This window comes from Pygocentrus nattereri, chromosome 11 (genome assembly GCF_015220715.1).
Source record: "Pygocentrus nattereri isolate fPygNat1 chromosome 11, fPygNat1.pri, whole genome shotgun sequence".
Classification (NCBI taxonomy): domain Eukaryota; kingdom Metazoa; phylum Chordata; class Actinopteri; order Characiformes; family Serrasalmidae; genus Pygocentrus; species Pygocentrus nattereri.
In genome coordinates this window covers 25,616,586-25,642,540 of record NC_051221.1, presented here as the reverse complement: position 1 = coordinate 25,642,540, position 25,955 = coordinate 25,616,586, and the positions used below count along the sequence as shown (strand labels likewise).

The 25,955-nt window shown below is 40.7% G+C and overlaps 1 protein-coding gene across 1 annotated transcript in view; it reads right to left on the bottom strand.

Moving 5' to 3' along the window:
* Positions 1-25,955, bottom strand: part of LOC108433634 (proprotein convertase subtilisin/kexin type 5) — a 49,572-nt gene continuing 23,617 nt past the window's right edge. Inside the window, exons 11-16 of the mRNA XM_017708340.2 lie at positions 22,788-23,033; positions 21,574-21,772; positions 14,609-14,814; positions 12,363-12,463; positions 9,967-10,138; positions 1-2,193 (exon numbers count right to left, since the gene is read on the bottom strand). Of these exons, the coding sequence (XP_017563829.1) occupies positions 1,784-2,193; positions 9,967-10,138; positions 12,363-12,463; positions 14,609-14,814; positions 21,574-21,772; positions 22,788-23,033 (1,334 nt within the window). The 3' untranslated portion in view covers positions 1-1,783. The remainder of the gene's footprint in view (positions 2,194-9,966; positions 10,139-12,362; positions 12,464-14,608; positions 14,815-21,573; positions 21,773-22,787; positions 23,034-25,955) is intronic.

Here is a 25,955-nt window from a genome sequence, read left to right as displayed (position 1 = left end):
TTACAGTAGGTAGTCATGCAGCTGTATTTTGTTTCTACTATATTACAAAATATTAAAGGACAACAAATTCAACACTTTTTAAATATTGTCGATGTCCAAAGAAAAACAAGTATCTCCAAAACAGTCATTTTACAAGAGAGGGCAAAACACTCTTACCTTTCAATGTAAGTCAATGTACAGAGATTTTATTCCAGGTGATTTTAGAGAACTTCTATTGGTGCATTCATCATGAAATTTTTACACAGCATAAAGAACAGATGATGTGTTGAAATGATGTACAAATCTAAAAATCGACAAAAACTGAGATACATGATTTTCTTTGGACAGTGATGATATAAAAGTTTGATGTAGCATGTAAACATTGTATCAAATATACCATTCACTTCCCAGTACATACAGTCTATATACATAAACTATTCTGTAATAACAGTTGTTTTGAATTAATGTGTTTGTGATGTCATGAGATAATTATGTCTGCCTATTCAACCCACAGCAATTTAGTGTGCACATTCATGTTTAAGGGTCAGTCTGGACTGCACAATACAAGGTGGCCACTCAGAACAGAGGACATTTACACATATGGATCATTTTACCGAACTGGTTCAAGGCAGCCAGGGGTGAAAACACATTTTGGACTTGCAACTTGGACTTTAGACCAGAATCCTTTTGCTTAAAGTGCTTTGATTTTATTAAAACATATGACTGAACATTCCATTTTGTCACTAACAAAATACTGTAACACTACAAATGTTTTGGTAGTAACAATTTAAGCTATTTTTGTATCTCCAAAACACTAGCCAGTGCCACAGCAGTTGCGCACATATAAAATCATATTTTTCATTAAAACATAGCTGCAAAAATTTTGTATAGTAGTGACAGTTCTTAATGTTACGCACTAATTTCCAGAATTTGGGACATATTCACTTAAAAAAAAAGAGATCTAACTGCTGACTATGTGGCCATGAGTGCCAAGGATGCAGACTACTCTAAAATGCAGGTGTATGGCTAAAACAAATCTCCACCTATAGAGTAAAACTCTGTTTCAGTAGGGACATGAAAACGTGGATGAGCATTTTTAAAAAAGGTTTTCAAACGTTTTAGTAAGTTTCAACAAGTTTGGTAGAATGGGTAATATGGCAAATACATAAATAGGTATAGGGACAAAGGAATGTTGGAATATGATTAACTAAAAAATAATTCTAACTGTTTTTGGTACATAGAAACACACAAATAAGTGGACTGAATACAAAAAACTGAATAAAACAAATATGAGGGAAACTGGCCCTTTAACTGATATTTTACAAACCTATTTCTTTTAAGAAACAGTTTTTAAAGGAAACTAATCAATGATAATTACATACATTTCACACAAGAAAAATAAACACAAACCTCCAAAGAGTGCTATGCAATTTGTTAGCTGGAATTCACTGTCTTTACATCAATAGATTCTCAAAATATGCATAAAGAACAGCATTGCTTAATATAATTAATTGAATACAGTTCTTTATTTACAAAATATAATATTTATATTCCAATCTACACTGTGTTAAAACCAACTACAACTGCCGTACATGCACTAGATATGCTACAATAAAAGTATCTATATTCTGCTTATAAAAAGCACTTGTCTACAAATGTGAATTAAGAATACAAAAAAGCAATAAAGATTACAGTTTGGATTGATGGGGATTTTTAAAAAGTGTCCATTTTTCAATCCAGGCTGTTTTGTCTCAAGTGCAGTCTTGTAATGAGAGCCAGCAGTATTTCAGTGTGTGAGCTCCCACTAGGCTTTGTTGAGATGTGTGTTCTCATTGGCCTCCTCCTCTTCCTCACCCTCCTCTTCCTCTGTGTCAGGCTCATGGATGAAGCTGCAGCGGCGGTAGACGGATCCATCCCGGCAGGTGTACACCACGTCTGCCTCGTCCCCGCTGTCCTCTGGCTCAGGGACGCCGTGGGGCATGGGCCGGGGGTCCGGCCTGGCAGCCCCTCTCAGTCTCTCATAGCTCCGCCTCCAGCACAGCCTCTTCCTGGCACGAGCCCTCACCAGAGCAAACACGACCAGTGCCAAAATTACAGCCAGGATGAGAGATGCAGGCAGAGCCGCAGAGGAGTGCTGAAATGCCTGAGACTTCAGATTCATCTCATCATCTTCAACCTGAATGCCTGCTCGCACAGGAGCCTCCAAACACAGTGCTGTAGAAAGAGGACACGGACAGTCAGAGGACATGTCTGTACAACTACACAATGTAATGCCTTAACCCAGAGGTGTGACTAGGACATTATGGGCTTCGGTCCAAATAAATAATGCTCCCTGAAAGAAAAATTTCCTCAGTTTGTAAAGAAAAAGATGAACTCACTGTTGCTGTATCTCAAGTCAAGCTGGAGTTCAAACATAGGTCTACTGGAGTACATTATAAAGTTCTTGTAGTTGCCCATGAGTCATAGGTATAGAAGTGTGTATGTATCAATATAAGCAGACCAATACAGATGTTTAGGGGTCCAGTTGACATTAGCGCCACTAACACTGTGAGGCACAGTCACAGTTTGTCTTAAGAAACAAACTAAATATATAAATATAACGCCCTGCGATGGACTAGCGACCTGTCCAGGCTGTATCCTGCCATCCGCCCGAAGACTGCTGGGATAGGCGACAGCATCCCCCCGCGACCCTGACGGAGAAGCGGCTTAGAAAATGGATGGATGGATGGATATATAAATATAAAAAGTGTCGCTAAAATGGTTTGAGGTTTACACTATTCTGGCAGTGCAGAAAACACTTTGTGCTGGCTACAAGTACCTGGTTGCTAATGACCCAACAAATGTACAATTAGTTGGCAAAACACCCAAATATCCAGTAAGCTGGGAGAGTTATACTCACTTAGTCAGCTAAGAAAATTGTTCTTTAAGGGTTCTTTTATGGTGACCTAGAAAACCCACCACAAATTACATCAAAATGACAACACAAAAACGCTACATAGTAACAACACATTGCAGATTCAAGAACACTACACAAATTCAGAAAACACTTATAAAAATGACAATACAGACTACATTTAACAAATGTGATCCAAATTCATACACACAATGCAAATACAGAAAACAAATGCACCTTCAGAAATGCTGCAAACCCACTCACAACACAGCCTGAGTAAATGGTTCACTCTTACTGACATTATGAATGTACAGGAGGTACATAAAAAGTCCTATAATTTAAGTTAAAAGCACTCAAAATTATAACAACAATGCTGAAATGTTTTATGCTGTTTTATTTAGAGAATTTGTGCATTTTTATACATGCAAAGAGATTAAGCATTTAAAAAAAAAACTGATTTTGCAATAACCTCCATAAAAACCCAGGCAATTTAGACTGTAATCTAAATCTAATCTAGCCCTCTAGGGTCTGTCAAACCTGGAAGACATTACTGACTGGTAGTGTTTGTGAAATGCCTTTTACAGTAGAGCGTTTGACAGGTGCTATTGGAAAGGCATATCAACGCTTTACATTGTATATATGCACCCTTGATCATTTCAGTGATATTAATTAAGACTTTAAGACAGACCTCTTGCACTTTTGTTGTGTAAAATACATTTTAAATGCTATAGTGTTAGGTAAGTGATTAGTGTTGTAAGTACTCTGGGGATATATTTATTGAAACACAAGGCCATGTATGGTAGCTTTTTACTTAGATGCATTGTTACGTTTAAGATTGAGATTAAAATTTTTATAAAAGTTTTATAAATACTGTATAATAATATATAAATGTTTTAGGCCAGTGTGTCTTACACAAATGTTCTGTTTTGGTTCTGTAATCTGCTGGTTGTGCTTTACAGATTGGGACAGATCCTGAGAGCAGTGGAGATGAGTAAGTTATATTCCTGACAATGCACTGTATCAGTCTCTATGTTAGGCTATCCAGCATATTAATAGGAATCAGCACACTGTGTTTTACTTTTCATTATCTAACTGCATTGTACCATAATCTGATAATAATACTTATCCGAGTAAACATTTAAAATCAATTTAATACCAATTAAAATCAAAGCATCAGCTACAACATCTTAATCTTTAGGCCAGGAAACATGCATTATTATTTTATCAATATCATGTCATAGATTATTTTTTATGTGCTAATGCTCATTGCTTTTTATGCAACAAGAAGTACTGTTAGAGCCCAAGAGATGGTGATCTCTACAAGTGAGTCTGATTGTATTTTAATTTTTATTCTTCCCAATTTATTCGTTACCAAAGCTGATGACAGGGTAAGTCCCTTTACTGTAATCCAGAAGTTCAGTTCGTTGGTGAGTGTGGGTCAGTGCCCATGTTGACACTAAGGGTTAACCCTTATGTCTTTGGCAAAGTGGTCAATACCACTTAATCAGAAATGGTTTCTTAATTACCTAATGAAATGTTTAATAAAACTGGAATTTTAGGTATGACCAACTCAAAAAGTTAAACTAATTCAAATTTACAACTTTCGCAAACTTGCATTTATGTTAATCTAACACAGAAACTTGAGTTTTTCTTGTAATGCAGTGTTTAGTATCTTAAGTACATTTAACTGAAATCTACTGGTTTGTTCACCAATGCTTAACTTGATTTTTTTGCTCTGTTCCTCAAAGAAGTGTAACAATCTGCATATTTCTATTCTTTTTTTAGATGTGTGGAGAGATTGTATGCATAGTGAATCAAATACAATTAAATTTTATGCAATAGCAAATATTCTTGATATCAGACATAGACAAAAACTTAAGTGATTTCCACAGTTCTATTAAGAGAACAAAACATGAAACTAAGGAAAAATGAAATCACTACCATTTAGTTTATATTTAAAAATCCTTTTTTTGTGTTATCTGTTTTTTCCAGTCGCTGTGTTCATGTTTTGGCCAACACACTAAACTTTTACTGTTGTATCAAAGTATTATATTGTGGTGCAAAGACCACAATATGTATCTTATCTTGAAATTTGTATAGTTATTCCTCTAGTCTCTCATGCCTAAGCTTGTGCCAAATGGACTAGTGTACTTTCCTGTAACTCAGTTGGCACATGTTTGACTTGCATGAGCGGTATAATGATAACTTTAACAATGCCATGGCCATTTAGTTATATGAGTACTACATTACTTCTGTGTTATCTCAAAAATGACCAAACACATTACACAACACAAATAACACTGAATAGCATAATAGTACATTCTGAAATATAACTACTTTAAGGATTTGGCTTAGCTACATTTAAACTTCTTTGCACAAAAATTAATTACACTGCATTTTCAGCAGTTTGTTTAATATGTATTTAATATAATATATTTAATGCTTTTGACTCAGTTCTTCATACCTGCTAAATGTTTTTGAAGTGTACAAAATATAGGTTGTAATGTGGATTGACAAGTTTTCTAGAATTAAGGAGGGACTGGCAACACTGCAATGCTGCCATGCTCTGAAACAGTATCCATTACTCTTACAGTTTTTCTCGTGCTAAACCCAGACCAGGCTGAGCATTCCTGGAAGCAAGTAGCAACATGAGACAACTGTACTCGGCTACTGGACATATTATCTGCTGTGTGTCCAAGGTGTTTCATGTACGACTGTTAATATGAACAGGTTCCTAGTAATAAACTGTGCCAGGGTTATGTGATTACTTCATTCTAGTCTTTGAAGAAGTGGCAGTGAAAGAACACAGTCTTTGGATCAGATATGGCTCATTAACTACCAGGGAGGACCAAAGATCTGTGTGACACCCACCATTAAAAAATGGATTTGATTTCTTAGTTGCATATATGATTCAAACTCTGAAATTTTGGCACAGCCACAGCTACAGAAGAAAATGTATGAACATTTAATATGCTATACTGCCAAAAGTATTCGGTCATCTGCCTTCACACACATATGAACTTGAGTGACATAGCATTCTTAATCCATAGTTTAATATGATGTCGGTCCACCCTTTGCAGCTGTAACAACTTCAACTCTTCTGTGAAGGCTTTCCACAAGGTTTAGGGGTGTATTTATGAGAATTTTTGACCATTCTTCCAGAAGCGCATTGGTGAGGTCAGACACTGATGTTGAACGAGAAGGCCTGGCTCGCAGTCTGCGCTCTAATTCATCCTTTCTGTTGTTCTATCAGGTTGAGGTCAGGACTCTGTGCAAGCCAGTCAACTTCTTTCACACTAAACTCACTCATCCACGTCTTTATGGACCTTGCTTTGTGCACTGGTGCGCAGTCATATTGGAACAGGAAGGGGCCGTCCCCAAACTGTTCCCAAAAAGTTGGGAGCATGAAATTGTCCAGAATCTCTTGATCTGCTGAAGCATTAAGAGTTCCTTTCACTGCACAATGCAGTCAGATAAGTACTGTTCTGTCACCTGCCAAACCCAGACTCGTCCATCGGATTAGCAGATGGAGAAGCGTGATTTGTCACTCCAGAGAAGATGTCTATACTGCTCTAGATTTAAGTGGCAACACTTCACTTTGGTTTTGTAACTCCGCCCTGATTGTTCTCACCTGACCCTCATTTTCCCTGTGTATTTAAGCCCTGTGTTTGCCCCTTGTGTTCGCCGGTCTTTGTATTGGTCTATGTTTGTTTGCTTGAGTCTGTTTATAGTTTGTTTGTCATGTCTGACCCACGATCTGTCTGTATTGGCTCATTGACCCTGGACTGTTTCGACCACAACCCTGGATTTGCCCCTAATAAATCTTGCTTATCTCAGCACATGCGTCCGCCTCCTCGCTCCGCGTTACATAGAGATCTAAAAATACATTTATATTTTGAGGAACAACCTGTATCAACAAATGTGTTATTGTTTAACTCTGTACCTTGAGGTCCAGACAAATATATATAATACAATATAAATAACAAAATTTACAGTTTGATATGGTCACATTAGATTGAATTATTTCTGAAAAGCAAAGTTAACATTTGACCTGTAGGAGTTTTTTCCATGTCTAGAAACAAAAGCATACAAACACTGTACAATAGTTAAAAGTAATTAATCATTAACTAAAACTAAACACTACTGTATCATTATTTGAAACGTGTAAACATGCACCATATCAATGCAGTAACTACAAAAAGCATGTCTGATATTCAGGAGAAAACTTACCATAATCCTGTCAACATTTCCACCACAGGAAGCACAAAATGATCCAGTGTGTCTTAAAACAATTCCACAAAAATAAGAAAACATAACCTCGCAAGAGACAAAGGAAAGAAAGGTAATCTGCCATACACCCATAAGCTAACCTGACTTTTTACCTGCATTTGGCAGCTTACTAAACAGCCTGCATGTGTTACTCGCAAGTGTGAATCTGTCAAAATCTATATCCCAGCTGCCATCAGACTCAAAATATATATTTACAACATAAATTATAAATCTCACCCACTGTATACCTGAATATGATAACTGAATACATATTTATTCATACACTATATGGCCAAAAGTATGTGGACACCACTCATAGTTATTGAGTTCAGGTTTTTCAACAGATGGATAAAATTACGCATATAGCCTTGTAATCTCCACAGACAAACATTAGCATAAGAATGGGTTGTGCTGAAGAATACAATGACTTTAATTGTGGCAATACCACAGGATGCCACCTTTGTAATAAAGCAGTTTGAGAAATTTCTGTCCTGCTAGATATGTCTGTCAACTGTAAGTGCTTTCATGGTGAAATAGAAGAGCCTAGAAGCAACAACAGCTTAGTCACGAAAAAGTAGACCATGCAAACACAGAGTAGGGCTGCCAAGTGCTAAAGCACACATTGCCTATCCTTTGTTGCACCACTGACTTCAGACCTCCAAACTGCTTCTAGAAGCAACATCAGCAAAAGAGCTGCACATTGGGAGCTTCATGAAATGAGTTTCTATGGCTGAGCAGCTGCACCCAAGCCTAAGATCAAAATGCGCAATGCTGAAGTTGTGTAAAGCACGCCACCTTTGGACTCAGCAGCAGTGGAAACATGTTCTCTGAACACACTTCACTATCTGGCAGGCTGCTGGACAAATCTGAATCTGACAGATGCCATACACAGAACAACACTTATCAGAATGCATAGTCCCAACAGTAAAGTTTGGTGGAGGGGGAATAATGGTCTAGGGCTGTCAATCTGGCTCCTTAGTTCCAGGAAGGGTAATGATAATGTTACAACATGCAAAGTGATTTTAGACAATCACATGCTTCCAACTATGTGGCAGTGTTTTTCCCTGGTCCAGCATGACTGCACTCCTGTGCACAAAGTGAGTTCTATAAATACATGCTTGGACAAGTTTGGTGTGGATGTTTACAGATTTTGATTATGTTTACACAATTATACCACTCTGCAGAACTGACAAATAAACATACAGTCTAAATGTAGTTACTGTGGTGAAAACGCTAAATGTGATTATCGTGATAATAGTTGTATACTATGGTTTCTCATTAAGTTGTATGAGTTATCCTATGAAAAAAACCGTGGGGCACAGTAAATGTAATTTGTCATTCCAAATCATACACCTATGATAAAATCATGGTAATTTGTAATTAGCCAATATAACTTCTCACTAGATACGCTGCCATCACTTAGCACCAGTTCTGTGTAAATATGGCATAGTCTCATATGCGTCCATTCTTTTCAGTGTGCAGTGTGTTTGCAAAATGTAGAGGAAGGTTATCTAATTTCAAAAAGTAAAAACTCTCCCCAAGATTTTGTTCCAACTCCCTGAACATCTTTGCTGCTGATTTCCGGAAACTAGAGAACAAAATCCTGAAGAGGATGTTTACTTTTTGGACCTGGAATACCAACCTGTAGTAAAATGTAGTGCATGTGTTGTCAATTTAATGAATATGTTTTGCAATATTGCAGCATGCTTTTAAACTACTGTTTAGGGTGGATTCAGGGTGGATTTTGAGGTATGTTTTGGATCATTGTCCTGTTGTAGAAGCCAGCCTCTTTTCAGCTTCAGTTTATTGCTTGACTGTGTCCAGGATTGGCTGATACAGTATTTAGTAAAATACATTCTTCCTTCCCCCATGCAATGCTTCTGGTGTCACTGGCTGCTGCACAACCTGAGGTTAGCACGGTCTTCTTTTCACCCAATGCTGTTGAAGTTTTTTGATCCAAATATACTTTTGATTGCAGCCAAAGAGTTCCATTATTACTTTCAGTCTACAGCATTGTTTCCTTATTTTGATGTTGTTTTGCACACAAGTTGATTTTGTTTTGAGGTCACAGGTAAGGTTTCCTTATGATGACTATTCCACACAGATCATATTTGCGCAAGCAATGCTGCATAATAGAAGGGTGCACCACCAATATGTCAGCTAAACCATTCCTTCATGTCTTTTGCTGTCATATGGGGGTTTTGCTTTGCCTTTCTGACCAGCATACAAGTTCTATCTGACAACTGTCTTGGTCCACCAGATCTTTCTTTAACTTCCATGGTTCCCCTTAACTGCCATTTCTTAACAATATTTCAGAACCCTTTTTAAGAGTGTTGTGACAATTCTAAGGATGACCTATAACTTTAAACAAACTTTCAAACTTCTAATATGTCCACAACTATTCTTTTCTACTTTGTTCTAGTTTCTACTGCTTACTTCCTGAGCAGATCCAGTGGAAAAAAAATCACTGATAAAAAATGAAACTGAGAAATTAAACTGATTCTGAAATTACATTTCAGAAACACTGATGAGAAGCCATAAAATTTAAATAAAAAAGACCATGGAAAACCTCTAGTAAGAGGTAATGCAGACAAAGCTGGTGAGGCCTACATGACTGAACCCAAAAGGCATGTAGAAACGTGGCCTGTGTTAAGGTAGTTATTTACACATCATTGCAGAGAGGACTAATGTTGAATCTGGAGAGCTTCAGGTCAAGTTCTGTTGACTTAGAAATGAGCAGAAACACATACATTATATAGGAACGTCCATCAAAAACAAACATTGCTTTTAAAGAGGCAGAATGATAAAGTCTGTTTGTAGCACACCTGAAGCAGAGTCACAGAAGCAGCAGTTTCTGGCCGTCTCCTCAGGCTGGCAGCAGGGTAAACATCGGCCAGCCACAGCAAGAAGACCAAAACCTGTGTGGCAGGTCAGACAGCTCTCCGGTCCAGCACTGGCACAGTGCTTACAGGAGTCATCACAGGGCTCACACATCTCCTGTTAATGTAACATGAATGTACACACACACACAGTCAAAAGAATTTGTTAAGTGTTCAGACTAATGACAATGTTGATATCATGTTGGACTAAGCTCCTTAGATGGCATGTAATGTTAATGTAAATGTTAGAAAATGGGTTGGTGATCTAAACATAGAACAATATAACTGGGCCTTTGTACTCTGTGTGGGGAAAAAGTACAGATGGTAATAGTGAGAGACTCACTAAGAGTAAAAACATAAAAAGAACACAAGACAAAATGTATCAAATATTTATTAAACAACTATAATCAAATTCAGGTTTATCTGACAGCTTGCATTAGGATTTAGTCAGTACAAAACACAATACACATAGCTAATGAGTGGAATGCCTTCCTGAGGTAATTATACACTGCTCAAAAAAATAAAGGGAACACTCAAATAACACATCCTAGATCTGAATGAATGAAATATTCTCAGTGAATACTTTGTTCTTTGTTCGTTGGTGGATGGAGCGAGACATCATGTTCCAGATGTGCTCAATCGGATTCAGGCCTGGGGAACGGGCGGGCCAGTCCATAGCTTCAATGCCTTCATCTTGCAGGAACTGCTGACACACTCCAGCCACATGAGGTCTAGCATTGTCCTGCATTAAGAGGAACCCAGGGCCAACCGCACCAGCATATGGTCTCGCAAGGGGTCCGAGGATCTCATCTCGGTACCTAATGGCAGTCAGGCTACCTCTGGCGGGCACATGGAGGGCTGTGCGGCCCTCCAAAGAAATGCCACACCACACCATTACAGACCCACTGCCAAACCGGTCATGCTGAAGGATGTTGCAGGCAGCAGATCGCTCTCCACGGCGTCTCCAGACTCTGTCACGTCTGTCACATGTGCTCAGTGTGAACCTGCTTTCATCTGTGAAGAGCACAGGGCGCCAGTGGCGAATTTGCCAATCCTGGTGTTCTCTGGCAAATGCCAAGCGTCCTGCACAGTGCTGGGCTGTGAGCACAACCCCCATCTTTGGACGTTGGGCCCTCAAACCATCCTCATGGAGTCGGTTTCTAACCGTTTGTGCAGACACATGCACATTTGTGGCCTGCTGGAGGTCATTGTGCAGGGCTCTGGCAGTGCTCCTCCTGTTCCTCCTTGCACAAAGGCAGAGGTAGTGGTCCTGCTGCTGGGTTGTTGCCCTCTTACGGCCTCCTCCACATCTCCTGGTGTACTGGCCTGTCTCCTGGTAGCGCCTCCAGCCTCTGGACACTACGCTGACCGACACAGCAAACCTTCTTGCCACAGCTCGCATTGATGTGCCATCCTGGATGAGCTGCACTACCTGAGCTACTTGTGTGGGTTGTAGAGTCCGTCTCATGCTACCACGAGTGTGAAAGTGTGAAAGCACCCCCAACATTCACAAGTGACCAAAACATCAGCCAGAAAGCAGAAAGGTACTGAGAAGTGGTCTGTGGTCCCCACCTGCAGAACCACTCCTTTATTGAGTGTGTCTTGCTAATTGCCAATAATTTCCACCTGTTGTCTATTCCATTTGCACAACAGCATGTGAAATTGATTGTCAGTCAGTGTTGCTTCCTAAGTGGACAGTTTGATTTCACAGAAGTTTGATTTATATTGTTATATATTTATATTGATATTTATATTGAGTTATATTGTGTTGTTTAAGTGTTCCCTTTATTTTTTTGAGCAGTGTAGTACAGGCTAAAGAACCCCCATTTCTCCATCCAAAACAGCAAATATTATCACTCTCCTCACACATACTTGTCCAACAACAGAGACGCAATCTAATATCTATAAAAACAACATTTTTTGCATACACGTCCTTCTGTTAGAACAGTAAAAAAACGGCAACAGTCAAGCAGATGCATACATTTAGGTATGACTACTGTTTACCTACTGACTTAAATATAACAAGTGCTTTTATAACTACTTGAAATATCTTTTATTATTCTTTCTCTCCACATGGTATGTTACACATGGAGTATAAAGCTACACACTTGATTTTCAAACAAATAAATGGTTGTAGTGCTTATTGAGAGACACTTTAATGCAGGAATCAGTAATTAACACTTCTATGTTTAATTTTACCATGATGAAACTTCATTGGATAACTGTCAAGACACTGCAAGTCTCTTGATTTTCCCCTTTAAACACCATCTACCTGCAGCAGCTGGACCTGTGCCAAAATGACACATTTTGTGGACATACACACTCACAGATACAGTACTTACACTCTGAGAGAAGTAACGGCTTTCTTCACAGTACGGATAACACACTCCATCCTGCAGGACGCTGCCCCAGTCACAAGTCACACAGCCCTGAGGCGTGTTATCTGAAAACATAACCACTCGCAATTAGTAATTATGTTAACAGTGTACAGAGGGAGATCAGATAACCTGAATCTTGTACCCAGTGTAATCGAAAATATTGGGGAAGGAACCAAATTATCCTCGTTTTTAAATAAATGATGTTTGGTGTGGTATGTAAGTATGGTTAAAGTTTGAAAACATACCATCCGCTGTCTAGTTGATAAAGTCCATATATGGAAACAAAGCTGTAATAACAGCCCTTTTTGAATTCACTGTTTTTGTGATGCTAAGAAAACCTACATATCCACAAATATCCACCTACTCAGCCTAGTAGTTTAGCCCCAGTCACTCACACTTCCTTTATACACAATAAAGGGCAGCCAATCAGATACATTTACATATATCCATCCAGGGACAGTAACAAAAACGCCCTGTTTAAGTCTAAGTGATACAGAGAGGTCAGATTAAAAATCAGTTATGAATGTTTTTGACATAAAACCACATAAATGTTCAAAGTGACCCTCAGAGTAACAAATACAATGAAATGTAGGATATGGGCCCTATAAGGAAGAACAGAGGACTTATTGATAACATGTTCACATTTTCCTTCGTTGTCTGTATCTGCCATGTTCTGAGACATACATGCTTTCACTTTCTTAAAAGTGGAAGTATGGAGCCAAAAATCTTCTTCTGTGAAAGTAGAAAAGCAACTACATTAAAACAATCAATTTTGTGAAACAAACAATGTCAAACGTTAAATAAATCTTTCAACCTCTATAAGAGTGAGGAAAATTCTTTACATTAAAGTCACGTGAATGCTGGACATGAGCAGATTACACTCTGTCACACAGACTAGATGTCTTACTTGCTAGCACACACTTTATACACATACATAAAGTGATACTATAACTACTGCACTGCCCAGCATTTCCTTCACTCCCTCTGTGTCCTGCAGTAAAACACTCCTACTCCTCATCTTGTTCAGCAGTGCAGCCCACAAGTGTGGTGTTAGCAAAAAAGCACTTCCTAAAATAAAAAAGCTACTTTAACAAAAGGACAAAAGGTTATATTCCCTGATGTAAAGATAAGCTAAAGATTCTATGTTATGTCCAGCACAGAAGATACCTGCAGTATGCTGTAGAAGCCTATTTATCATCATTCTTGTGATAGATTGTGTCAAGATTTGACCATGTTTAAAATTATAACACTTATTACTAAGCTTCTAGTTGGATATAAATGACAGTATATTGTGTATATATACTGTAATTCTAATCCAACTAGGATAGGCTGTTGCCTGGACAAGCCTGCTAAATTTACGACAAGCAGTGTTCGGACCAGTTTTCTGGAGACTGATTAGGATCTGCCTTTAACAAATTACACTTCGATGTTCAGTGATAATTTTTCTCACTACTTGCTGTTCAATTAACTTTCGGTGTCAACAATTGTTTTTCATGTTTTTTGCAACATAAGCCAACAAACGTGTGTTGAATTCTTTAGTGACATTTATAGAATAAATCAAAACGCTTGGCGACACTGTTTCCGTGCTAGAGGGGAAACTGAGTTAAAAGAACTTCTATAGTATACCTAACTGAGATACAAAAATGAGCTAGTAGAACTAACTAACCAAGTCAGAGTTGAGCAAACTCTAGTGTCCTCAAATTAACTCATGAAAAACTGTATAATACAAGCTACCTTATAAGTTGAAGTTGAGCTGAATTTTCATTTTTACAGTGCATTATTAAACATTTAAGAGATGAATCAATGCCTTTTTAGTTTAGGAACAGACGTAAGCTGTGTCTCAAAATCCCAGTCCCATATGCGCAATGTTGACTCTGGTTTAAAGATACAATACATATTGGCCTTGCACTGTATAGTGTATATAAGGTGTTTATTGTCTGCTTGGATTTGCTGCTGACTCAGCAGCCTCTTGAAGCACTTGCACATACAGCAAATAGAACCCTTGAAACATAAGGCCACAACGCAGAGATCTATAATTCATAATCCATCAATGAACACACATCCTGCTTCAGCCAGATCAAGGCAGGCACCCAGATCCTTTACACAGACAATGATGGTATAAAACTAAATGAGTGATAATATTGCAAACATTTAATTATGGGTGCATGATATAACCATATCTGAGGGCCTTTTGTGTGGGTCAACTTTACCTGTGCAGGTCTGGCAGCTGGTGTGGCACTGCCTGCAGCTGTGTCCACTCTGATAGAAGCGTTGGGGGCAGTGCTCAACACACAGTTTGGTGTCCTGCAGCTCCAGAAGAGGAGGAACACACACCCTGCAGGCTTCTGGACCCGGACCTGAGCACAGCTCACATGACTGGTCACATTTCTCACAATGCTCGTCTGTACTGTAATACCTAAAATGAAAGCATCTCATATGTAAAAAGAGATGTTTCTGCTTTAGATAACACTTGCTGCAGTAAGTAGAGGCAGTGACACAAAACTGAGATCCACTGGCAGAGACATTTTCAGCTCTGACAGTATGTATCTTCCAACCAAAGACAAGGTCATTAACATAGTCTACTGTCACAAGAACAAAGTTCTACACATGGTTGGTGACATTTTTTTCCTAAGGAAGCAAAAGAAGGCCATTCACCTATGTGGCCTCTTCCAAACTCATCAATAAGTTTGTGTGCTTTTTCATCTAAGGCAGGGATACCAACAAGTGAAGTAGCCCGTATCCATACCCCAAAAAAACAAGAAAGGATGTGTTTATCATGTTGTATTTCTTTAAGAAGTTGTTATGCATTTAAAGGTAAATGAGCTAACAATCAATAAGGCAAGTTGTGCTTTTACTGCAAAAATTATGTATTGGCAATTGAAACTACCTTGAGTCTAGTTTTTATTTTTTTTATTTTAAGATTACTTCATGTATTTGTAGACATTTTCACTTGCTTTAAGTAATTTTATCAAGTTTAATTTTCTCACTACACTGGCTGTCATGCATCGACCTGTGTCACAAGACAACTTGAACTTAATTTCCCAGAACCCTCAAGAAGTTCACATGACGACGCAACCTCAGACTCCGAAAACTCAACAAACTTCATTACCCACAATACTGTGGGGAATCACATGACCTCTGAGGAGATCACATGCTCCTATCAGAGGTCGCGCTCACCTGAATACTAACTGTTTGCACTTGTGTTTATAGTCATATAACTTAGTCAGGATAGTTTTTAAGCCCGGGCTTTAGTTTAGCTCTTATCATGGTATTGCTTCTCCATGAACATACTGAGCGTTTTTTCCCGAGTGTTGTTTGCTGTACGCTTTTGACCACTGTTTTGTTATTTGACTTTGCCTTTTGCCTTAGCCCTTTGGACTGTTGCCCATGATTGCTGATCAGTGTCTTTAGACCTTTGCCTGTTTTTTGACTTCATTTTTGCCTTGTCCCTTTTTAACTTTGTCTGCTCGGTGATATGATCACTGCTTTGTTTAAGGTTTGTCCTTTGGATTTAACCCCTGCTTTTTGACCATGCATCTGCCTAGCCCTATTAAAGCACCTATTGGCCTTTTAATCCATGAGCATCTGGTTTCTGACAAATTGTTACACTGGCAGATAATTTTGTTGGCTTTAAGCATGTTTCTTAACACAAGTAAAATGATGATGATAATAATAATAATAATAATAACCATATTATTATTACTATTATTATTATTATTATCATTATTATTATTATTTTACTTGTGTAAAATGACAGCAACAACAAGCGGCACAGTGGCGTGGTGGGTAGCGCTGTTGCCTCACAGCAAGGAGGGCCTGGGTTCGATTCCCCGGGCGGGCGACCAGGCGTGGGTTTCCTCCGGGTTCTCCGGTTTCCTTCCAAAGTCATGCAGTCAGGCCAATTGGACATGCTAAATTGCCCCTAGGTGTGAGTGTCTGTCTGTCTGCCCTGCGATGGACTGGTGACCTGTCCAGGGTGTATCCTGCCTTCTGCTTGAAGACTGCTGTGATAGGTTCCAGTACCCCCCCCCCGTGACCTTGATGGAGAAGCGGCTTAGAAAATGGATATAATATTGGAGATACACTATATGGACAAAAGTACTGGAGCACCTACAGGAGCTTTTATGACATCAGTCCATAGGCATTAATATGGAGCTGGTCCCCCCTTTGCAGCTATAACTGCTTCCACTCTTTTGGGAAGCTTTCTAAAACATTTTGATGTGAGTCTGAGGGAATTTTTGGCCATACATACATAATTTGCCCATTGCATTTGTGAGGTCAGACACTGATTTTGGATGAGAGGGCCTGGCTCACACTCTCTGTCCTAGTTCATCCCAAAGGTGTTTGATTGGGTTGAGGTCAGGATGGGCCAGTCAAGTTCTGTCACACTAAACTCACGTAGTCATGCCTTTATGGGCCTTGCTTTATGCAAAGTGCTTAATTTTATCAACTTGTTAGCACTGTCTGTGGCTGAAACACTTGTACTCAATAATAAGAAGGTGTGTCCCAATACTTTTGTCTATATAGTCTATCTACATGAATATTATTCATGCATTCATATGGGTATCCAAAAAACATCAAGCAAACAAGCATTTGGTCTAAACCAAGCTGCTTATTAAACAGGCCAATAAAAGCTGACGGAACGGACATATGGTTTAAAAAATAAATAAATAAAAAGCTATGGCAGCATATTATGTACAAATAAAGACTAAAAATACCTTGTATAGTGTTTAATGAGCATTTAAAAGCTGTGACTATCAGTGGTGATTCTTGCTGACTAAATTGTATTAATTTTTATTTTGACTACAATAACACCACAATATAAAATAAGTATGGTAATAAGTCATCATCATCATCATCATCATCATCGTCGTTAACCACTTAATCCAGACAGGGTTATGGTAGCAGTTAGGAAAGCAGAGAATCCCAGATGACCCTGTCCCCCAGAACTTCCTCCAGCTCATTCCCAGGGACCCAAAGCCGCTCCCAGGCCAACTTGGAGATGTAATCACTCCAGCGGGTCCAAGGACGACTACGGGGTCTTATCCTGGTAGGCCGTGCCTGGTACACCCCCACCGGGACGCGTCCAGGGGGCATCCGAATCAGATGCCCAAACCACCTCAACTGGCTCCTCTCAATGTGGAGGGAGGAATAGCGGCTCTATTCCGAGCTCTTCCCGGATGGCTGAGCTCCTCACTGCATCAAATAGAGTGTAGCATGCCACCCGGCAAAGAAAGCTCATTTCCGCCGATTGTATTCACTCATTTCCGCCGACTGTATTGTAATCTCATTCGTTCAGTCATTACCCACAGCTCATGACCATAGGTGAGAGTCAGGATGTAGACCGAATCCACATTGTTCCTCCTCAATCTGAGGTTCAACTATCAGTCGGAGTCTCCTTTCCAGCACCTTGGCATAGACTTTCCCAGGGAGGCTGAGCAGTGTGATACCCCGATAGTTGGCACACACCCTCCGGTTCCCTTTTTTAAAAATGGGGACCACCACCCCGGTCTGCCAGTCCAAGGGTACTGTTCCTGAGGTCCATGCAATATTGCAGAGGCGCGTCAGCCACGACAGCCCCACAATATCCAGAGCCTTACACATCTCCAGACAAATCTCATCCACCCCTGGTGCCTTGCCACTGAAGAGCTTGCCAACTACCTAGTGACCTCCACCTGGGAAATGGAGCTTGACCCGCCAGAGGCCTCTGGCCCTGACTCCTGTGAGGGAGGCATGTCTCCTGGATTAAAGAGTTCTTCAAAGTGCTCCTTCTACTGACCGACAATATCCTCATTTGAAGTCAGAGTTTCTCCACCCTTTGCCGAATACAGCTTGGGCACAGCCACCCTGAGTCGCTGGACAGTTGTCCAGAACCTCCTTGAAGCTGACCGAAAGTCTTTTTCCATGGCTTTGGCAAACTCCTCCCATGCCCTGGATTTTGCATCTGACACCGTTCCAGATGCCACCTATTTTGCCTGTCGGTACCTCGGGAGTCGGGAGTCCTTCAGGCCATCCAATTCCTAAAGGCCTCTTTCTTCAGCTTGACGGCCTCCCTCACCACTGGTATACACCAGGGGGTTCTTTGTTCACCCACAAGCTTTTAGCCACAGCTATGCCTGGCAGCTTCCACAATGGGGGTTTTGAACAAGGTCCATTCAGACTCCATGTTCCGTACCTCCTCCGGGACATGAGAAAAGCTCTCCTGGAGGTGGGAGTTGAAATCATTCCGAACAGGACCCTCCATCAGTCGTTCCCAGCACACCCTCACTATTCACTTGGGCCTACCAAGTCTGACCATCAGTTTTCCTTGCCATCAGATCCAACTCACCATCAGATGGTAATCAGTTGACAGCTCAGCACCTCTCTTTACCTGAGTATCCAGAACATATGGTCCCAAGTCAGATGAAATGACAACAAAGTCGATCATTGACCTCTGACCCGAGGAGTTCTGGTACCATGTACACTTATGAACATCCTTGTGTTGGAACTTGGTGTTCATTATGGACAATCCATGCCTGGCACAAAAGTCCAATAACAATTCACCATTCGGGTTTAGATCGGGCAAGCCGTTCTTCTCAATCACGCCTCTCCAGGTCTCCCAGTCAGTACCAACAAGAGCACTGAAGTCCCCCCAGTAAGACTATGGAGTCTGTAGGTGGGACCCTTTCCAGAACCCCGCCCACTCGCTCCAAGAAGGCCAAATACTCTGACCTGTTGTTTGGTGCATAAGCACACACAACAGTCAGAGTTTTCCTCTCTGCGATTTTAATTTGCATTGAGGCGACCCTCTCGTCCACCGGGACAAACTCCAACTGCACGGCCACCAGCTGGGGACTCCCCACTCCTGCCCGGCGCCTCTCACCCTGTGCAACCCCTGAGTAGGAGAGTGGCCAACCCTATCAAGGAGTTTGGTTCTAGAGCCGACACTGTGGGTGGAGGTGAGTCCAACTATATCTAGTTGGTACCTCTCAACCTCCTGCCCAAGCTTGGGCTCCTTCCCCCCAGTGAGGTTACATTCCATGTGCCAAGAGCCAGTTTCTGCAGCAAGAACCTAGGTCACCAAGGGCCCCCTGCAATCTCCCACTGCCTGTGCAGCACTGCACTGCTCCCCCATGCTGGACCTTGCGGGTGGTGGGCCCACATAGTCATGGTAATAAGTATCAAATAATATTTAGTTGATTAGCAAAACACCTGTAACACTAATTAATGTGGTTGTAATACTCAAATAATGTAACACTGTTTAGTGTTGGTAGTGTTATCATGGAACCTTAAAAGTGGTTCTTCAATGGTTGTTTAGCAAAGGAAATTAAACCATGAATGCTCAAAGACCTATTTAAATGCATAAATGATGGTTTCAGCGATTAAACGAATCTTCTCCTTGACAAAAAGACATGCTGGATAGGGTTCATCAAAGAACTTTTTAAAATGGTTCTATACAGCACCAAAAGGGTTCCATTATGCTACAAGAATCTTCGGTAACACTTTGCTGGTCATAAGGCTTTATGACACCTAAATAAGCTTGTCATGACAACGGACATAACCATTCATGAATGTTTATTAATGCTTATTCCAATAGGTGTCATTCACTATAATGGTTACATTTGCCAGTTTTTATGGAAATTTGCCAAAGTAGTTTTTATGACAGATAACACCTATTTAAATAAGCATTTATAAGCATTTATGTAGCGTTATGTCATTTGTCATGACAAGGTTACGTAGGTGCCATGTAGTCTTGTAAAGAGCACCCTACAGCAAATTGTTACTGAATCTTCTTTGATGTTATATATTTTTAAAAAATCTGAATTTGTCTGCTAGAACACACATGAAAAACTCACAATGACAAATGTTGCATCAAATGTTTTATCATGCTGATATTACAGGGCAACCAAGCCTGCCAGCTGCTCACTGACAGTCCAGTATTTACCATGCCTTATCTAAAGTTATTATCAGTAATTTCTTCTATTGCAACTCAGATTCTGAGAAATCAATTTAACTTCAACATATGATGATGTGAAATGTTCTGAAACATAAAGGAGTCCAACTTCATTCAGGGCAGAATTTTGCTCAGCAGAGTTTATACATGGACTACGGTTTGGCATTAACTTTGGTAAGAATGTCTTTTGTAAGCACGGAACTGAACAAACCAGGATCATGACATGACTTCTAAACTCGTGTATGTTTCCTGGAATTATGCAAGATATCTTGACAGGAAGTCTTCACACCCAGAAAGTTTATACTTACTTAAGGGTTATAACCTTTGTCAACTGGTCCTTGTTCTGTGCTTCTTTTAAGATCAAACAAATACACTACACTGATTAAACATAATTTGTTTGTCCACTGCCAAAAAAACTTTATACTGAAGCTTTTTTTTGTACTTTTATAAGTAAGTTAACTTTCCAATAATTGGTGCGTGACATTCTGTCTACACATTCTCTAAAGTTTATTCTAGATTTTAAGGCAACCTGGTTTATTGACCTTTTTAAGTAAAATAGTACATATTTATGTGAAATGGGTTTAGTGTGTATTTAGCCTGAACATCAGTAAAAAGATAATTACACCAAATCAACACAGGAGAATATGAAAACATGGACCAAAAACCTTTCTTACTAGATAAACAACTGATAACAAATTTAATTCAAAAATTTGCAGCCAGAGTGCTTGCTTACATCTAAAAACCTGCCCCATTTAGCCACATTCTTAGTCAAAGCTTACGTGTAGCCTCATCTATTGAATATAAAATAGTGCTCTCTACTTTAAAAACCCTTCATAGTCTTGCCTCAACATAACTTGGGGAGCTACTTCAACCTTCAGCTCCTCTTCATACCCTTAGATCCAAGTGTCTACCCACACTCCCTTATTGTTATTATTATTAGTAGTATTAGAAAATTTAAATTGTGTGAAAATGTCTTGATGAATGGATCAAGAGAAATGGTCTAAAAGTACTTGAAAAAATCATTTTATGACAACTTCCATTATACATTATGAATGTTTTTTTCCCTTTTCTGTAAATTATTTTTATAACTATATATAAATATATTTCTATAAACTATTTTGGAGATACAAGGTTTTGTTTTCTGACAGTGATGATATCTTAAATGTGTTGTCAGAAGTGAGCTACGACTGTTGGCTCAGTGCTGTATGAACTCAATGGCTGTGTGTATGGTGTAAGATTTACCCTGTGGGACAGTGGGTAACGCAGAGATGAGAGAGTAGGTACAGGTAGCCCGGAGAGCAGCTCAGACAGTCTTTATGAGAAGCTCCAGAGCATGTGGCACACACATGATCACAAGGCATACAGAAACCCAACTCAAGCCCATCAGCTTCCTCATCAGCGCTATAGGTGCCATCCGGGCAATTCGTCACACATGAGCTATCTGCAGCACACAAACACATGCACACACACACACACACACACACACACACACACACACACAAAACACAGGTATAAACACTGACACACCCTTGAAATTTAACAGACAAAATTAAATTGTATTTGCAAAAGATACACTCAACAGGAACTACTTTAAATGTGATTAACTTAAAGATTATATCATAATTTAATCTTCCAAACAACTGCTACACCATAGAATGACTGTTTACTTCTGGCTATTGCCATCATGCAATAGCTACCATAAACACATCAGCATTCCACTATTGGTTCGTTCAGCCAATGACGTGCAGAGCCTCCTTAATTATAACTTGGAATCATTTAGCACATGAATAGTCTTGCTGCCTTATTCAAATTTTATAAAATAAATAATAAAAAACAAACACCATAAGGTACACTACGTGTCCATTCTTATTCTAAATTCAGCTACGTTGAGGAACAGTGCGTCATAGCTGACACGGGTGTTCAGCTGTGCATACAAGCCTTGTTTAATCTCCACAGAAAAGCATTACCAGTAGAAAGGGATACTGTGGCGCAATCACACAGAAGCCCAAGATAACTTTATACAGCTCCAAGCATCAATTACAGGGGTATAAAGCCACCAGATGGTAGGCTATGGAGGAGTGAAACAGCACTCTCTGGAGTGATGCAGCTCCATATCCTCAAACATCAGTACCTGACCTCACTAATACTCGTGCTTGAATTCACAGCATTGTTCTAACATCTAGCCTTTTCAGAAGAGTCGAGGCAGTAACAAAGTAACAAAGGAGGAACAAACTACCTATTATTACCCTTGATTTAAGAAGAGGAATTGAATGAGGGTGTCAGAGCATACAATATATACAACAGAGAAGTAAACTGGTAACTTAAAACTGCTGCTAACCATAGCATAGACATTTTTTCTACAACTTTTTTCTACAAGTTTCTTTACTCAACCACTGCTTTAAGGAACACCTTAAAATGAGAGACAATGTAACTCTGCAAGGTCAGTGGGCCCTTACTGTGGAGGTATCGGGGCAGGGTGCACGTCTGGCAGTCTGCAGGACCTGGTCCCTCACAGGACTGGCAGTGGCGATGGCACGCCTGGCATGTGAACTGGTTGTCATGGAGAAAGGTTCTGGGTGGGCAGTTGGAGTCTCCTGTCACGCCACACATCACGGTGTTGGGGTCCAGTGCCAGGCCTTTTTCACACTGTGAGCACTGTGTAGGCTCTGGGCCCACACACCGAGCACAGGTCTGGTGACATTCTGGAGTAAAAGACACAGAACAAGCTGATAAACTCTCCAAAAAGCAGCCTACGAAACATGCAAATTACTGTTTAAATGTGGTTAAGTGTTAATATACCTCACCCTCACTTAAGCAAATATAGCTTTCCAGTGAAAAGTCAACAGTTTAAAGAGTATGACATTCTGTGTACATCCTTGTCACTGTCTTATTTGCCACTTGTCACTGTTTTTGGAACAAAACCTTGTTCCTAATGGAGATAAAGTTTTGTTCTGACGGCAGTGTTATCCACTTTAGACAGCTCAAGCTCCTTACATCTACACTCTCAGAAAAAAAGGTACTGAACTGTCACTGGGGCAGTATCCCTCTTGTCACTTGACATCCTTTAGTCAGGCAACATAACTCTACCACAATCCACTGAAACTATATTTAAGTTCTATTGACTCTACACACTCCGTCTCATCTCCAGGCTTTTAATTTTATTCTTTTTTTAAAACATTAGGTTATGAAAAAGGTACAAATATTTTCCTTTCACCTGGAAAAACATATTTAAGGTAAACAATTGGACTTTAAAACCACCTTTGTACCTTTCATGCTACATTTACATTGTATGTACCTGGATGAACAAAACCTCTCCTTGGATCACTACCTTACCGTGGTGGAGAGGTTTGCATGCCTACATGATCCTAGCTGCTTATGGGGGTCTGGTGCAATGTGGATGAGGTGGCGGCCGAAGGCAGGGGCCTTGGTGTTCTGATCCTTGGCTACTGAAACTGGCTCTGGGAACATGGAACATGACCTCTCTGGCAGGGAAAGAGCCCGAGCTAGTGTATGAGGCTGAGAGATACCAACTAGATATAGTTGGGCTCACCTCAACACATGGCAGGGGCCCTGGAACAGACTCTCTCGAGAGGGGTTGGACTTTATTCCATTCTGGAGTTGTCCAGGGTGAGAGGCTTCAGGCAGGAGTGGGCTTACTCATATCCCTGGCTCAGGGACTGTACACGCCTTCGGGTCAGGGAATGGGCTCTGACTGTTGTCTGTGCTTATACTCTGTACAGCAGTTCGGATTACTCGGCCTTCTTGATGACCCTGGAGGGGGTACTGGAAAGTGCCCCCTGTGGGGATTCCATTGTCTTGCTGGGTGACTTCAACGCTCACGTGGGCACTGACAGTGAGACCTGGAAGGGCGTGATTGGGAGGAATGGCCTCTCTGATCTGAACTCGAGTGGTGTTTTATTATTGAGTTCTGTGCTTGCCACAGTCTGTCCATAACAAACACCACGTTCGAACACAAAGGTGTGCATAAGTGCACATGGCATCAGGCTGCAGTTCGTTGATTAACTTCATAGTTGTACCATCGGAATGGCGACCACGTGTTTTGGACACCCAGGTGAAGAGAGGAGCAGAGCTGTCAACCGATCACCACCTAATGGTTAGTTGGATCAGATGGCGGGTGAAAATACCGGACAGACCTGGCAGAGCCAAACATGTTGTGAGGATTTGTTGGGAACCTCTGGCAGAGGAACCTACCAGAAAGAACCTCAACTCCCACATCTGACAAAGCTTTGACTGCATACGAGGGAGGCCGGTGACATTGAGTCTGAGTGGACCCTGTTCTGTGCCTCCTTTTGGGGGTGACATTTGGGGCGGTCCCCCTGGAATGGCAGACTGGGGTGGTGGTCCCTCTTTTTAAGAAGGGGGACCGGAGGGTGTGTTCCAACTATCGGGGGATCACACTTCTCAGCATACCCATTAAAGTCTATGCAGGGGTACTGGAAAAGAGAGTCTGACCGACAGTCGAATCTCAGCTACAAGAGGAACAATGCAGGTTTCGCCCTGGTCATGGAACACTGGACCAGCTTTTTATCCTCACCAGGGTCCTGGAGGGTGTGTGGGAGTTTGCCTAACCAGTCCACATGTGTTGTGTGGATTTGGAGAAGTCATTCGACCACGTCCCTCGGGGGATCCTGTGGAGAGTGCTCCGGGAGTACAGGGTGAGGGGCTCATTGTTATGGGCCATTCAGCCCCTGTACAAACGGGCATTATAGCCGGCATTAAGTCAGGTTGGTTTCCAGTTAGGGTTGCACTCCGCCAGGGCTGTCCGTTGTCAACGATTCTGTTCATAACTTTTATGGACAGAATTTCTCGGAACAGCCAAGTGTCCAGTATGGTGACCTCACGGATTTCACCTCTGCTTTTTGCGGATGATGTGGTCCTGTTGGCGTCATCAGGCCGGGACCTCCAGCTTTCTCTGGACCAGTTTGCAGCCAAGTGTGAAGTGTGAAGAAAGTTCCTCAGTCAGAAAAGGGTGGAACGCTCTGTCCAGGTTAGGAGTGAATTCTTGCCTCAGGTGGAGGAGTTTACTGTATATACAGTGCATCCGGAAAGTATTCACAGCGCTTCACTTTTTCCACATTTTGTTTTGTTACAGCCTTATTCCAAATTGAATTAAATTAATCTTTTTCCTCTAAATTCTACACAAAATACCCCATTGTGACCATGTGAAAAACGTTTTCTCGAGAGTTTTGAAAATTTATTAAAATTAAAAAACAAAGAAATCATATTTACATAAGTATTCACAGCCTTTGCTTAATACTTTGTAGAACCACCTTTGGCAGCAACTACAGCCTCAAGTCTTTTTGAATATGATGCCACAAGCTTGGCACACCTATCTTTAGGCAGTTTTGCCCATTCTTCTTTGCAGTACCTCTGAAGCTCCATCAGGTTGGATGGGAGACGTCTGTGCACAGCCATTTTCAGATCTCTCCAGAGATGTTCAATCGGATTCAAGTCTGGGCTCTGGCTGGGCCACTCCAGGACATTCACAGAGTGGTCCTGAAGCCACTGCTTTGAGATCTTGGCTGTGTGCTTCGGATCGTTGTCCTGCTGAAAAATGAACCGTCGCCCCAGTCTGAGGTCAAGAGCGCTCTGGAGCAGGTTTT